Source organism: Heterocephalus glaber, unplaced genomic scaffold, assembly GCF_053883595.1.
Source record: "Heterocephalus glaber isolate CG9 unplaced genomic scaffold, H.glaber_assembly_v1.0 deba00001594, whole genome shotgun sequence".
In the NCBI taxonomy this organism is placed as follows: Eukaryota; Metazoa; Chordata; class Mammalia; order Rodentia; family Bathyergidae; genus Heterocephalus; species Heterocephalus glaber.
This window is the reverse complement of record NW_028258369.1, coordinates 20,616,359-20,632,232: the sequence shown is the minus strand read 5'-3', so window position 1 is coordinate 20,632,232 and position 15,874 is coordinate 20,616,359. Positions and strand designations below refer to the sequence as shown.

The 15,874-nt window shown below is 43.2% G+C and overlaps 1 protein-coding gene across 2 annotated transcripts in view; it reads left to right on the top strand.

Annotated features, from left to right (window-relative positions):
• The window catches only part of Wwc3 (WWC family member 3), a 109,673-nt gene that overhangs the window by 59,935 nt on the left and 33,864 nt on the right, over positions 1–15,874 (top strand). For both annotated transcript variants that reach the window (XM_013067891.3, XM_004871034.4), the window contains exons 6-8: positions 7,811–7,940; positions 10,465–10,614; positions 12,621–12,694. In XM_013067891.3, the coding sequence (XP_012923345.2) occupies positions 7,811–7,940; positions 10,465–10,614; positions 12,621–12,694 (354 nt within the window). The remainder of the gene's footprint in view (positions 1–7,810; positions 7,941–10,464; positions 10,615–12,620; positions 12,695–15,874) is intronic.

Sequence of the window (15,874 nt, the reverse complement as noted above, 5' to 3'; positions counted from 1 at the left end):
TCATGGTATTGATTGTTGGCAAATTCCTCTCTATAGGAGTTACACCTTTGTGCATTCTGGCCACTACCATGAATGTTCCCATTTTCCATGGCTTTGCCCACAGACTGTACTGACAAGCTCTTGCATCTTTGCCTCTCATTGGTGAAAGATAGTATCTCAATGTAGCATCGATCTGTATTTCTCTTGAGGCTCTCTGTAAAAGTGTTTAGAAAATAGGAGCATCATTTATAATAAATAAAGTCTTCAGAAAAATTGAGCTTTTCTGATGAAAGATCTGCTGGACTTTGTTACTCTCAAATTTCTGCAGCCAGCTTAGAAAAACTGCCTTAATGTGATGTATTACTAGTGTCCAGGGGCAAATGGAAGGATCAGCCTGCACAAAGTGTCTCCCAAATGGCTGGTCCTAAGAATGGGCTGAGCATACCAGTAAGTATGGAGAGAGTCCCCTCTGTGTTGGGCTCTAAGTTGTCATGCAGCCTGGAAGCTCATTTAACATGGCTTCATCCTGAGTTTCCCACGCTTATGTGACATTGACGCTTTTTTCTGCCATGACACCTATAATGTCCCTGTGTGCTGGCTCAGTGGCTGGAATGCTGTCCTGACCGCCTTGTTACCACATCCGTTGTTCATGGTGTAATATTTCCACACCTGGCATCCAGTCCTTTTCACAGCTTCCACTGTGGCCACTCTAAGCTGAGCCGCTATTGTGACTCACGGTGCTCTCGTGGTAACCACGGGGATTCTTTTAAATGGCTCTTCTGCTTGTGACCTCCTGTGGCTTTTGTACTCACTCAGAATACAGCCAGGCCCTAGATGAGTTAGCCCCCTGGCCCAAGCTCATTTATCCCTCATTTCATCCTCACTTCAGCCGGCCATCCGGCCGTTCTCCTGGCTGTCCAGCATGCTAAGCACATCCTGCCTTAAGCATTGGCATTTACAGCTCCTGTGGCTGTAGTGTTCTTTCCCCCGAATGGATCCCTCCCTTCTGCAGGTGTCTGGTCAGTGGCCTCTTACCAAGATCTTTGTGTAACCATCTTATCTAAAAAGGTGCTCTCTGAATCATACGCCATCTCCAGATTTGGCTTCATTTTGTTTAAAACCCTGATCACTGCTTGATCTAATGATTTATTTTTATTGTCCATGTCCTTGACTCAGATGACACTATATGAGGACAAGGACTTTGCCCTGTTCCTTGTCCCATCCTGGGGACCCAGGTAGTTCCCGGCACAGGGCAGGGCTCTGTGGAATGAATGTGTGGTAGCCCAGATGCTATGTGGACTGGCTGATGTTGCTGTTCCTGCCACTGATTGCTGTCCATAGTTTACTTTATTCTTGGACACTGGGACCCTCTGAGCAAGGGCAGATAGATCCTCAGCCAAAAGATTTACCTGACTGCAAGGATGCTAGGGAGGTCTCTATAAATAGGCATGGTTCCCCCATCAACTACCACTTGCTTCCTTCTCCCCCTTTTTTTTTCTTTTTGTGAGAAAATGTCTCACTAGGTAGTTCAGGCCACCCTTGAACTCACTATACAACCCAGGTTGGCCTTGAACTAATGGCAATGCTCCTGCCTCAGCTTTCTAAGTGCTGGGATTATAGGCTTGTGCCATCATGCCTGGCCTCTAGCATTTCCTCTTCATCTACATTTTATATTATACTGTGCTTTGGCTTCATTATTAAGAAGTCTTGTTACTTATTACTGCTATTCAAATCACGGAAAGGGGTGTCTACCAAATATTCAGCCTTTTGGCTTCGAGCCTTCTTGTTGCACTGGACAGCACATGGCGGCAGATTTAATGTTCTCTGTCTCAGGGCATGTAAGGACCCTACAATTGTCCATGGGTAGAATAGGTTAACAGTGTGCCACTAACATAGCACATAAGTCACAGCCCATGCAGAACCCCATGGTGCTCAAGTAACAGCGGAACACACACAACTTGAGGCAGAAACAAGAAGTACATTGTTCCCAGTGTAGGACAGCTTCAGCGGTCCACCAGGATCTGCTGTTGACAGAATCTACCAGAAGCTTTCGGAGGTTTACCCGAGGCCCTTGACAGAGCTGCTGATGCAAAAGGTAGAGGTTGTAACAAAACTTTCCATTCTTTTGGGTTGCAGCCTGTGGTATTAGCGTGGAATATCTTTAGAGACCTGGCAACGCTTTTCTCCAAGATGTGGTGTTAAGCGAGTGTTTGGCTGCACTCTTATTTTTGCTAATGTGCTTCTCTTGAGATCTTCAACTGAACAGCAGGTATAGAAACCTTAGGATAACGGGAGCAGAGGCTGATAATAAACATCTCTGGAATGCCCTGCCCGTTCGCCTGCTCAAGGTTCCTCATCTGCAGCTGTATCTCTTCTTCCTTTTCTCTCCCACTGGCCCTTCACAAACAAACCTTAAACAACCTCCTTTTCTCTGGAGCAACATTTGACTGGCTGCATGGTAGTCTTCAGATTTGACCCAGTGGGTCTCTGGAGTCTGACTTTTTCTTGTTAACCCAGTGCTGAATAGGATGAATGCTGGCCTGAGGGCACTGGCTGGGGATCCACCCCTGTCACTTACTGGCTGCAAATCACTTCACCTTCCAGTGGCCAGGTGCAGAATGGAGAGGGTGGAAAGGTGAAGACTAGGGCAGTGTGCTGAATTCTTTCACAGTGCACCGTAATATGTCTTTGTTAGTACTGGCTTTTTTTTGTTTTGATACCGGGGATCAAACTTGGGTCATTGCACTTGCGCAGCAGGCGGTGAAACTACTGAGCTAAATTCCTGGCCCCCCAGTACTGCCTTTAATTCTTCCCAAGTATTTATCACTTTTCTAGCGTTTTATCTGTAATCCACAGCCTAAACACTGACTTGCACTCTTAATTAGAATTAAAAACAGAAGAAGACAGTTCCTTGGAAGTCACAGATATGATTTTCTTTACGAAATGGGACACATTGATATTTTAGAAAATAGCAAGTCATCAATTACATTGTCTGAATTTGACCAGAGCTCTGGAAGACATTTTTAAAAAGATACAAAAATCTCAAATAAGTGAATTTTGTAGAAATGAGGAAAGTGGTCTCCTGCTCTTTCAGTTTTTTGTTTGTTTGTTTTTTGGTACCGGGGATCAAACTCAGGACCTTGTGCTTGCAAGGCAGGCGGTGGAACCACTGAGCTTAAATCCCCAGCCCTCAGGTTTTTGTTAGATACAATTGCAATTGATAACCAGGTGTCGTGGAGCATACCTATAATCCCAGCACTCTGGGAGGCTGAGGCAGGAGGATTGTAGGTTCAAATCCTGTTTGGGACAACTTAATGACTTAGCAAGACTCGGTGTCAAAATAGAAAAAAGAAAAAATGGGCCGGAGATCTAGCTCAGGGTGAAGGCCCTGGGTTCAATCCCCAGTATTGTAAAACAAAACAAAACAAAACCCCACTTAAGAAATGGAAGCAGTTTGAGTCCTGTGAAATGTAACTTGCCCTTATAAAAGAACCATCTGGACCCATGTTGGCCATTCTGAAAATGATGACAGATGTCACACTCAAGCAGAAAGGGGCATCACTGTGCCCTGTGATCCTGTGACATCTTCACAGTGAGGGTTGTGGGCTTGAATCCCTGCTGTGCCAGATATTAACTTATCATTGGGCCACTTAGGGCCTTGACTTCATTATAAAATCCAAGAAGACTGCTTACTGCATAAGGCTATTGAGGGGTCGAATGTGGTGACAAGCATTAAGGGTGCAGCAAGACTCTGTCACCTAACAGCTATACTGAACCATTTTTAGATAATATTTATAGGGTGAAATAATATATTTTATATAGTAATGCCTTCTATAGCAATAGGTAACTATTTGGAAGTAGTAATGTTTCCGAGGTTTCTATCTTTGAGATGAAGTTATCTAATGGCTTCTATTTGTTAAGAAGGACTCTTTCCGTTTCCTTCCCTGTGCACGACAACCTGTATGGAACCGGAGCAACAGAGGACAGGGGAGCTTTGTGGAAGTAGGAGTGGCCCCCATCCCTGCCTGGACTCCCTGCTTTGCTACTGGGGCTCACTGTTTCCGGGGACATCTGGGACAGGGACAAACAGCTGCTTGCTCCAATCTTCAGCATCTTCTCCAAGGTCTTACAGCCACTTGGGTAGAGCTGAGGCCAGAGCTCAAGTCCCTGGCACTGAGGTCACTTTTTGGTTGTCTGAAGGACTCTGCAGTGTCCACTGCTGAGCTGATTATGGGTGCTGCTGGTCCTCTTCCTGATGGAATCAGGGCTTGGTTTCCTTGAAGTGGCAGCCCTTCCCACCCTAGAACCTGGGGCCTTAAGAGGCTTCCGGCTCCATTCCTCAGTTAACTGTTGAGGAAAACTTAGTGTTGTAGCTGCTGAAAGACACCAGGCATACACCATGCCCAAGTGTAAAACAGGAACGATCATGGTTAGCCTTTCTAATTGCAGCCTCAACAACAGGGAATGTTCAGCTATCGGGATTTGACTAGTGTGCATCACGAGGCATTTGAAAAACATGTCTTCACTGCCGTAGAATTTCCCTTCCCTCTTTGGGGTCAGTGTCAGATGGTGATGATATGTATTTTTCTTTCTAGAGGAGCCACTACACTTGGCTAGCAATAGCACTGGTTACTGATTGTTTTCTTTTTAAATTTTTACTTGTATTAGTACATGTTTGCAGTACGTAATTATTACATTCATTGTAAGGAGTTGGCACATGTACATACCACATTTTAATTATTTTTATATCGCCTTCCCAAACCTTTCGTCACCCTCCCCTTCCCTCCATCTTTTGGGTCTCTTCCCATTTGCAAAGGATCCATCTCCATTTCCTGTTATTTATCTTTTATTTTGCTCTTTAATTTATTTATACTTTGGGTTTCTCATTGATTGTTAAAAGAGTTATCAGACTTTTCTGGCTTCGGGTTTTATCTGGAATGGTATAACCCTTTTCTGCAGATTTCAACAACTTACGTGGGTTGTGGCTTATGACATTAAAAATGATGTATTAGAAAGCCTTTTATCAAAAGAGACTATAAGACACTATTATGCAAATAAGCCTAGACTTTTTTTCTGCAAGAAACATTTGCTGGTGTCTTGGGCACAGCTAGTGCTTTATGATGTATGACCTTTTATTTCTGCTTTGTATTAGACTCTTCATTTTCCCTAGAGCATCTAAAATAGAAGCACACATGGGTTTTTCCCTGGTTTTATGTTTTCCTACATAATATATCTTGGTGTTTCTGTGATCCCTGTAAGATGACTGTCTCTCAAAAGACATGGCTTTTTTGGGGGGGGGGTGCTAGGGGTGGAACCCAGGGCATCACACATGCTAAGCATGTGCTCTACCACTGAGCCACACCTCCAGCCCAAGGTGAACAGTGCTCTCCAAGGGACTTCACCCCCAACCCAAGCTCCTGAACTAGGCACAGAGCCAAAGAACTCCATCTCTGTTTTGAGTGTAGCTTTGTCCTTCAGTAATTTCATGATAAAATATTTATCGCAGACTTCTTTCTGCTGTGAAATCACTTGGTATTTACAAGTGTAAAGACCATGATGTTTGGTTTAATAATAACTATAATAAAATACCTGGCAGTGAATAATTATTAGTGTAAGAAGAGATTCTTTCACCATTGTTTTTCTGGGAGCTGATTGTTGGACCAACAAATTTCCCAGTTCCACCTTGTAGAAGCTCACCTACAAGAGGGCCCCAGGAGTCTGTAGGTGGCCTGGTGACTCCCCATTTTCTTCCCACTCCGTTCTCTCACACCATTTAGCCACACAGAGCTGCTTGTGCAAAGTGTCAGAATGACACTGACTTTTGTTGTGAAGTTGTTACAGGTGATAAAGTACAGGTGGAATGTTAGTGAATGTCCCATTGGCTTATCGGTCTGGGTAAGGTCCCTGCAGTGAGTGAGAAAGCCATCCATTGTGGTGGAGGTGGGGATGGTTCTGAGAGACAAACAAAAGGGTTTTGAAAATGTACAAGGGGCTGGTATGCCCACTGTTGTTATTTTTGCTGTTGGCTTCCAGTTGTAATAGATATCAAACAGCTAGCTGATACTGGCTGGGAACTCATATTTTATTGCCAAAACTCATGATGACCCTCAAGGTGTTAGAGAGTTAAAGCTAACCACTCTAATCACTTGGATGAACTGCTGTAAAGGAGTCAGAGTAGGGATTTACAGGGAGCAGGGAAAAAAAGAAAAATCATGCTCATGGTCTAAACTTTGGTTCCTGCTTACTGATTTTAACATTCCGCATGAAATACTATACAATAGTTAAAAGTACATGTACCCTCTTATAAAATTGTACTATATATAATTTTGCTTTGTAGATACAGATAGGCAATGTGTGTTGGAGAAACCTATAACTGCTCCATTATGGAAGTGCCTGTGGACACGCTGAAATTTAGGCGTGACACCATTCAACACACGGGGCCCTATAGTGTACCTGCATCTACTCTCTGAGAGATAGGACTTAGGATCGGTCTTCATAAGTATTTTATTTTAGCTGATGGCAATCATCGAAATGCTCTCGGGCCCTAGAGCCCAGCCAGGGGGCAGTATTTGTCTTTCTCCTGTTCAAGAATGCTCAGGTCAGCTCGGGTGCTGAGCTTTGCTGTGAATTGTGACACATGTGGCAAGGAATTCATTAATGATAATAAGGTACTAGAGTTGGCAGATTGTTTATTTTTTCTCCCATGAGTAAGTAGATTCTGCATAATCCTCATAATAACATTGCAAACATTGCATGTCTCACCTTGCATTTCAGTCGCATGCCCAGCCTATGGGAGAAGTAATTTCAGTGTCCCTATTTGAGACACCAGAAAAGAGGTTGAAAGAAGTGCAGTACCTGGCCTAGGGCATCCCACAGGACTGGAATGCCTCCGCTTCTCACAGTATGCTAGCAGACTTGTATTAGTGGAAAACAAGGCAGTTTGGGCTATCAGGTAAAGATCCAGATCTTCAGGATAACATGCAGGCAACATATTAAAATCAGAATCTGTGTAATGGTGGGTCTGGAACCTGAAAAGCAAGCTAGTTGCTTCCCGGGGAAGGAATTCACTCCATTTTTGGACTAGTTGCCCAAGTTCCTCAGCCCCAAGGGCTTCCAAGGCCCCAGACTTAGGTATGGGAGACGTGACAAAGGACGTGCTCCCGCCCGAGGCTGCCTGCTCTTTGAAGGCAGGGCCAAGTCTTGCCCTGTTTGGTGCTCCGCTTCTACCACCTGGAGCCAGGCCTGTGTGTGCATGGGTTGGCTGGAGGGAAGGAGGAAAGAAAGGAAGCAAGTTTGGATGATGGATGTTCAGATTGAAGGAAAGGATTGAGGAGGTGGGTCGGGGAGAGAGGAGACATAGGCATTTCTAGCTTTTGCACAAGGTGCCATTATTGAATGCTCACTACTTCCTGCTAGTTCCCATATACTCTGCTTGTGCATGGATTTTATTCATAGGTTCATTTAATAAACATTGTTGACCACTAACCCGAATGATGCTGGGGTTAAACAAAGAACATTTGGTCCTCCAGAGAGGGAGTGTGCAATCTCTATATTACTCCAGCCAATGATCTCGTCGCCTGCTTCTCACAGAGGACACGGCCATCCTCTAGTGCAGAGGGTGCTTCTCTGCGAGGGCAGTGTCTACTAGCCAGGTCTCAGGCTTTTGTATTTACCACAAGGAATGAAGATTTCATGAGGGTTTCCACTTTTCTGTGCCAGAACATTGCTTTTAACTCTTTCCTACTTTCCTATGAAGCATGTAGGTTTCAGTGGTGGTTGCTTAAAGAAATGTTATCCTGTGAAGAATGACTCTAACTTCTTTTTTAACCAGGATTGATCGGAAGATGTCAAGTGCTCATACCAACTACAAACTAGATGAGGCACAGGCTATAATGAGTGAGCTCCGGACCATCAAGAAAGCCATTTGTACAGGCGAGAAGGAGCGGCGGGACCTGATGCAGGTGAGGTCTGATCCCCATCCACCCACCTGCCTGTTAGCCTAGCTGATTGTCTCTAAACCTTATATATAATATTACATGTTTTTATGCTAGACGCATATTGTGTTTAAATAAGTGTTAAATTTCCTGGGGCTGTCATAACAAAGTACCACAAACCGAGTGGCTCTAAACAATAGAAATTTATTCTCCCAATTCTGGAGGGCAGAACTCTAAAATTCAGATGTTGGCCAGGCTGCCCTCCCTGTGAAGGCTCAGGGTGGGCGGCTACTGGTGGTGGTGGTGGTGTGGGTCCTTCCTGGCCTCTGTGGCCCCAGGTGTTCCTGGCCTTACTTGGCATGTAGACACATCACCCCGATCTCTGCCTCTGTTGTCACAGGGTCTTCTCTCTGGTTCTCTGTTTCCAGACTTCCTCTTTCCATCAGGGCACCAGGCATTGGATTGGTGCCCACCTATCCAATATGACCTCATTAACTAGATTGTATCTGTGAAGACTTGATTTCCAAATAAGGCTGCATTCACAGATTCCAGAGGTCAGGACTTGAACGTATCTTCTGGTGGGGACACAACTCAACCCACAACAGTGGGTGATAAAATTCATGTTGTTAATAATCAAAATGATTCAAAAGGTGTATGGTAAGAAGTCTTGCCATCACTCCATCCTCCTACCTCCCATAACTACTTTTATTCTTTTCTTGCATACCCTCCCAGTGTTTATACAGATGCAAAATAATTGTGAATATTCACTCAAAGGCCTTTGCATAAAGTGAGACTTAGACTACTGTCCCGCTATAGCTTCCTCATATGACAATAAAATCCTGTACCTTTGCCATTATCTGTTCCCAAAGAGTTTCTTTATTCTCTTTATTCTTTGATATGGTTGAGTAGTATTTCACCATGTGGATATATTTGAATTCTATAGCTAGCATCATTGTAGCTTTGTATTGCTGTATTCTTTTTTGCTTCTTGAACTCCTATGATTTCCACTAGTTTTAGAAAAAGTTGAACTTTTATAAATGGAGACATGTTGGTCTTTCTGTTTGAGGCTGGAATGTGTTCATTGCTTTCTGTTATAGTACGTATCTCTTGCTTGATACCTCAGGGGACCACCTAGTGCCTGGTAGGCATTTGTCTAGATTCTGTAGAATGTAAGACTCAGAGGACATATGAAGTAAAGCTCAGATTTAGACACAAAAATGAAACAGATGCACAAATAGCTACCTTGCTTGACAGTGCTTCCTAAGGTCAAGGCCATGAGGGACTTGTGGAGAGTTTCCATGGTGCTACTTAAATGCAGTTTACCAGGTTTCATCCTAGACCTACTAAGTTAGAATTTCTGGAGGTGAGGGCTAGAAATCTGTATTTTTAGATGAAGCAGGTGGCATTCAGTGGCAGAGACAAGAAGGATGTACTCCATGAGGTCAAGTGGAGCTCTCACTTTGGCCCCCTTGGAGCCACAGTGTACAGCCCTGGAGGAAGCCACCTCATTGCCTCACTTGGATTCCCCATCACTGAGGCAGGAGAGAGCATTTCTGGAGAAGCTTTAGGCCCCAGTATCTTCTGTGAGGTCTCTACAGACTCCAGCTGTGAGAAGCTTCAGGGAGAGGCATGGGCAAAGTCCTTGCCCATCAAAATCAGTTGTTTTGCCTTCCTTGTATGAACTTCCTTTCCAGGAAGCCACTGTCTCAATTTCAAGCCAGTTATATGAGTTCTGCTTACTTGTACATTCCTGATCTGGTGTCTGTAGCGATGCTGAAGGTGAACAGGTTCAGAAGTCTACAGGAAATGCTAAAAACTCAGATTTCTGTTAGACTTCTACACAAAGGGGTTCCGTGTGCCAGAATACATACTTATTCTAATTTTTTTTGCAAAATAACAACATGAGATTACTTTGTAGAATTATTTTTTGCTCAACCACATAAAATTATGACTGAAAATTCAGGTAATTAAAAATAAGGTAAGCATCATCTGATAGCTATTTTCTTTCTGTGTTGTTGTTTTTTTAAATTTTTGGTGCTGGGGATTGAACCCAGGGCCTTTGCACTGAGGTATGTCCCCAGCCCTTTTTATTTTGTATTTTGAGTCAAGGTCTTGGCAGTAGCTGGTTTCATCTTCAGTAGTTTGTAATATAAAAATCCCACAGGGGCATACATCTCTCTCAGACTCATTTACTGAGCATTTTAGATAGGAATGTACATTTTTTTTCTTTAGAAACATAAAGGTTAAAAAACCCCAGGAAAAGCGATACCTTAACTGTTATCTGTTTTATTTGTGTGCTACCAGGAGGACTTAATTGCTATCTGATTTAAATAAGAATTTTATTAAAGGTGCATGCAGTACAGATCATGTATTTTTAAATGTAATGAGAATGGGAAATGTGAGTGTGTGTGTGTGTATGTGTGTGTATGTCTGTGTATGTGTGTGTGTATGCATCGGGGGATAGGTCTGCAGTTATAAAGCTACAGATCTCAAACTGGAAGGGATGGGAAACATTGCCATCTGTGTTCAAAGAGCTTGTCTCCTCTTGCAGAGCCTGGCCAAGCTTACGGATAGCTTCAAGAATAGCTGCTGTCTTAGTGACTTCCTCCCTGATTTACCTTCCAATGTGGGTGTACTTGGTGATTCCGGGGTGGCACAGCACTTCTGCGATGCTGGCTCCCAGACCGAGGACACAGGGGAGGTATGTGCACCGGTGTGCCCACGGACGGGGAAGAGTCGGTGGTGGTGTGTGACCTTCACTCGTTCAGTTCAATTTTCCATTTTGACTTCAGAAATATGTATTGTGGCTTTTGTGCCATTCTGTTTAAAGACAAAAAAACAGTGTTTCTTATATCCAGCCATTCTTCTTCTTCTAAAAGAATGTCAGGAAATTGAATTAAAAGCGATGCTGACTCTTAGAAGAATTTCATTATGCCTCTTTTGATAACTAGTGAGGCCTTGAGTTAGCCATAAAATAGAGTTAGGATACTCATCATTTGAAGCCAGGTAGTAAAGAGTTAGAGACATTTTATTATAATGTTATTGAGTGAATTTTGAAACTGATTTGTTACCAAATAGAAAGCAGTTTGGAGGGCTTTTTTTTTAATCTTAAGGCTCGCTATGTAAAGATGAGGCATCAAAGGAGTGCAGAGTGCTCCCCCACATTAAAGAAAGAAAGAAAAAAGGAGGGAAAGCTAAATTGATGGAAAATTCTGGGTTTTGAGTAACTACCTAACATTTTAAGAAATTGGCAAATAGTGCCTTTCTGAGGGGAGTATAATGTAAATTATGTCTCTTTATGTCCCAAATGTCCTGTTTTCAATTTTACTCTCATCGTTGCTGAAAGTGTACTTGGAAATTTTTGACCAGGCATCTTCTTTGGTTTAAAGAATATGGTCACCATCTGTAACACAGAGAGAAGAATCTGTGAGTTAAAAATGTTTGGCATTTTGGCCTAAAGATTTTGGAGTGAAGGACAGAAGCAAGTACAGGACTCTAATATTAGATTCTGGGAATGATTCCTTGCTACTTACTGTAAGGTTAAATTTACAATTTAGCGCTTTTAACTAGTCTGAGAGAAACAGGTAAGATCAGAGGTTCTCTATTGGCTTCAGTAAGCCATTCTAAAAATGTCAGGTGGGGATGGTGGCTGGTTCTGTTATTCTAGCTGTGAATTGTCATAGTTTAGGAGCCCCTAATGGCGCAGGTCCTGGGTTGGTGGCTGGTATCTTTTTTTTGCTAGTTTCTTGTTTTTGTGTATGATTTTGTTACTTTAAGTTGAGCATTTCAAGGATAACTCTGGGGCAATATTCCATAATTCCAGACTTACTGACTCCTTGCTTTCTTTCCTTTTAACTTTGGTTCTTCTTTTTCATGCCTTCTGACCTTGGAAAGCATCCTCTAGCTCCTGCCTCAGGCAGTTAGTCCATTTTTAGCTCTTGGGACTTCTTAGTAGAGCCTCATTACAGCTATCCCTCAGGATGTGGTGGGTATTAATTCCAGGACCCCCTCAAATACTGGAATTCCTGGAGGTATAAGTCCCTTACATAAAGTGCTGTATATTTGCACATAGCCTACATACTTCATCTGTAGACTTTAGATCATCGTTTGTTTACTTATAATACCTAATGCTATGCAAATCATTGTTATATTGTATAGTTTATGGAAGAATGACAGGAAAAAAGTCTGTACCTATTCAGTACAGATACAACCACTGTGGACCTAACTACGGTTTGGATCCACAACTGCAGAACTCACAGACACGCTGTCATTTGGATCTGTCAGAGAATTAGCATACTACATTAAATGGGATGAACCTTTTTTGCCTTTGTTTCAACTTACACTAAGTAGTTTCCTATTTCTTTTAAAAGTTAATTTGTTGTTGCTTTTGGAATTACAGTATACAATAGATGAATAGACTTCCCCTATTTAAAAATCAAAGCACCAAACCAAAAAACCCACACCAACTTTAGGAGAGCAAAAATCTTCCCAACCTGACTCACAACCAACCCTCCCCAGCCAGAGGGGGTGGCAAAGTATTGTTCGGAGTGTTTCCTTCTTGGCCTTTGACAAATTGAAATTGAAAGACAAATTAAACGAATATTTTTCATTGTTGCCGAAAATTTAAATGGATTTTATATTTTTGAAAATATTCTTAATATGTGTTTCCCTTCTATTTGTCTTCTTTTTCTCTTGTGCTCTGGAAAGTTTGTCTTTGATGACAAAACAAGACTTGTAGACCGAGTCAGACTTAATTGGCAGTATGAAGAAGCCCGAAAGAGGTAAGAAGCATACTTTTCCAGTCTTGCCTTCTGCTCACTTACTTCGTCCCAGAAAAAAGGTTCAGCACAGCTGTATTGTGTGATTGTCCGTAAAGTATTGCAGAGTAATATCTGATGGAATATAAAATAAGAGATCTTCATTTGAAGTAGCTTCTTGTTACACATACCTAACTTTTAAGTGTACATTTGAATGTGAAATTATCAACATCGCAGACAGTTTTGAAGATGTGATTCAGTATGAATGAAGACCTTTCCAACTTTCTGTATCAGACCAGGTAGTTTTGATCCCTTACCACCCTTTCTCTCCCAACCAACGTATCAGGCCCTCACAGCAGCAGAAGCAAAACTGTCCTGTCTCCATATATGTGGCTTCCAATGCCATAGGTCAATCATAGAGCCATGCATCTTGGTCTAAAAGCTATTTTAGTCTATATTGGGTCAGTAGGTGCTAGCAATACATTCTTGATTTGATTTTGTTGGAGAGAAGCGACATCATTTACGTTGACCTGCAGTGTGACTCCTCTGCCTTTAGCAAACTGAGATTTGTCTGGGTTTGTAGACTGGGTTTTTCTTTGCCACCTCCCTCCCTCCCATCTTCACCAGGTCACTCCAAGGGGCTTCCAAAACCTTACTGGCACAGTATTTCTGGCACAGTACGTTTAGTGTAGCACATTTCTCCTTGGGTGCTCCCGGCCCCCATTTTCAACATTCTAACCCTGCCCTGGCTTTCATGTCCTCTTTAGAGACTTTATGTTTATTGTGCCTTCTAGAAAGTCTTAAAACCAAATCATTTCAAAATGTATGCTTCAGGAAAGTTTGCAGCATAGCTTTTATAAAGGTTCCTTAGTCATATATGAAATATTATCTATCTTGAGGAGAAAAAAGAGCAGAATACTGGTAGGGTAAGGGGGTCCTTTCTGGATACTAAGCAGTTGGGCCGACTCAGTATACTCTGTGGTCCAGGGTGTCTTGAAATCCACTCTGTTGGCTTTATGACATGTGTTAAAATAGAAACCAAAGTGAACCATCTTACTCCCTGCCACAAAGCCAACTGCGACCACTGCAGGCCTTCTGTGAGCTAGGAGGTGTGCACCTAACTCTTCCTGGATTTTCAGGGTGGGCTCTACATCTCCCCACAGAATGCCATCAAATTCACTGATCATTACTGGATCCTTCCGTGGCCACATTCTTCATTTCCCATGCATTCCTTCTGTTCAGATTCTGACTGTCCTCTGCTTGCTCAGGCCTGTTTCTCGGTGGGACTTCAAAGTGTGGGTGCTGGAATCTGCTGTGCTGTATTAAACACAAAAAATAGAGCACTGCTACACTTAGGACTATAATTGTTCTGTGTGTTGTTGTGACATTTATCAAACATAGCAAGCGATTTCTTTGTTTTCTAGAAATGGTGTCAGTAACACAGTGAGTAAGTAACCTTCTAAATGTTGGGATAATACATTTTTGGTGAAAAGTTGAGTATTTAAAAAATATTTGTAGGGAAGTCACTGCACTTCATCATTACTTTTGAACAAAAGTATTATTTCCAGATCATCAGAAGCTTGTCAGGAGATGCACTATAGTTAAGAGGAGGATTCTGGCCCCAGCTTTTCAACCTTAGTGGTGGCTCAGAATTGTCTTTCTGGCTACCCTGGAACATTTGAGAGTCACCCATGTGGTTTAGAGTCAGCCAGGGTTGGCTTGCCAGGGTGCTGCCTGTCCTTTTCCCACTAGTTCGGTGCTGTTTGACATGGAGAGTGAGGACTTTAACCCGCGGGGGGCTTTGGCAATGTCCAGAGACACGTTTAGTTGTCCCAGCTCTGGGGTAGGTACTAGTGGCATCGAGGGGTCAGAGCCCAGAGATGCTGCACCATCCTATGAGTGCAGAGATGTGCTTCCTATGGTGCACAGGGCAGCCCCCACAGCAAGGACTTACCCGGTCCAGCGTGCCAGAAAGTGAGAAAGACAAAAGGCCTGGTCAAGATGAGATTGGCTAGTGGGTACAGTAAAAGTCCAAAAGAGAATGGATGTGGGTGGGAGGGAAAAGGAAGAGGAAATAAACTTTGGAAAAACTTACCTCCAAGGGTCTGGCAGCAGAGGAGAAACAGCTAGCAGAGGATGCTGGGAAGAAAATAGTGACATCAAGCTGTGGGCTAGCAGACCTCTGCCCCAAGGTATCCCTGGTCCACAGAGAACAGGGGAGCAATGGCAGATTTTCATAAAGCTTGGCAGTCGTAAGTCAGCCCCTCTATGTCCTTTCTTAAATTGTCCTAGCCTGGGAAAAATGCCACTGAGGTGTTGCTCTCCCTAGAATGAAAGGAAGAAGCTGGCCTCGAGAGACTTTCCAGAGGCCAATACTGTGGATGAGCACCATTTAGATGGTGGATCTTGATTTTGATATCATTGTTTGTTACTTTCAATGGACTTTAAGCTTCCTAGAACCATCCTTGAAACATTCCTGCGAAGGCCTCAACCAGGTAGTCACAGTTCTGAGTCATTAATTGTAGCCCCTCTAGATTCTAGTCCCCCGATGTAGTGGTGGCAGTGCTTGTCTCTAGTCCCCTTGGATTCACTCTGTTTTGCCTACAGTCATCCCCAGTGTACTGGCAAAGTACTGGGCTCGATACACCTCATAGTGTTGTCCAGATAGCCTTATGTTCCCAGCAGGCATGGTGAAATGTAGGGACAGTTAATGTCATCAGGTCTCATCCTGTAGGAGATTAGCAATTTTACCAACATTGCTCCTTCTGAGATCTTTAGAGACTGCCTCTAAATAAAGCACATGGCTACAACAGTGCAGACATGGGAAGAAAGTGGTGGCAAGCAGTTCTTTGGCAAGAACTACATCTAGAAAAGGTGTGAACATTCCAGGATCCAGGTAATAAGCACCACAGTGAAAACACAATAGGTTGGAAATCCTGTCCACAGGCTCATCACATAGCACAGCCCTGATATCTCTATGAGCATCTCTGGAGGAGGAGTGTCCATTACAGAGAAACATTGTGTACCCCTGCTCACCCACTGAAGCATTAGAAAGAATGCAAAGCATAGTGCGTCCTTCTCTTATCATTTAGCCCGAGGCTAGTGAGCATCCTGTGCTCTTGCCCAGGTGGACTGCCATTATTTTAACACCACAATTCACCGTTTGGTCTTTTCCTTCTGCTACCTCATCCTGGGATGTCAGCC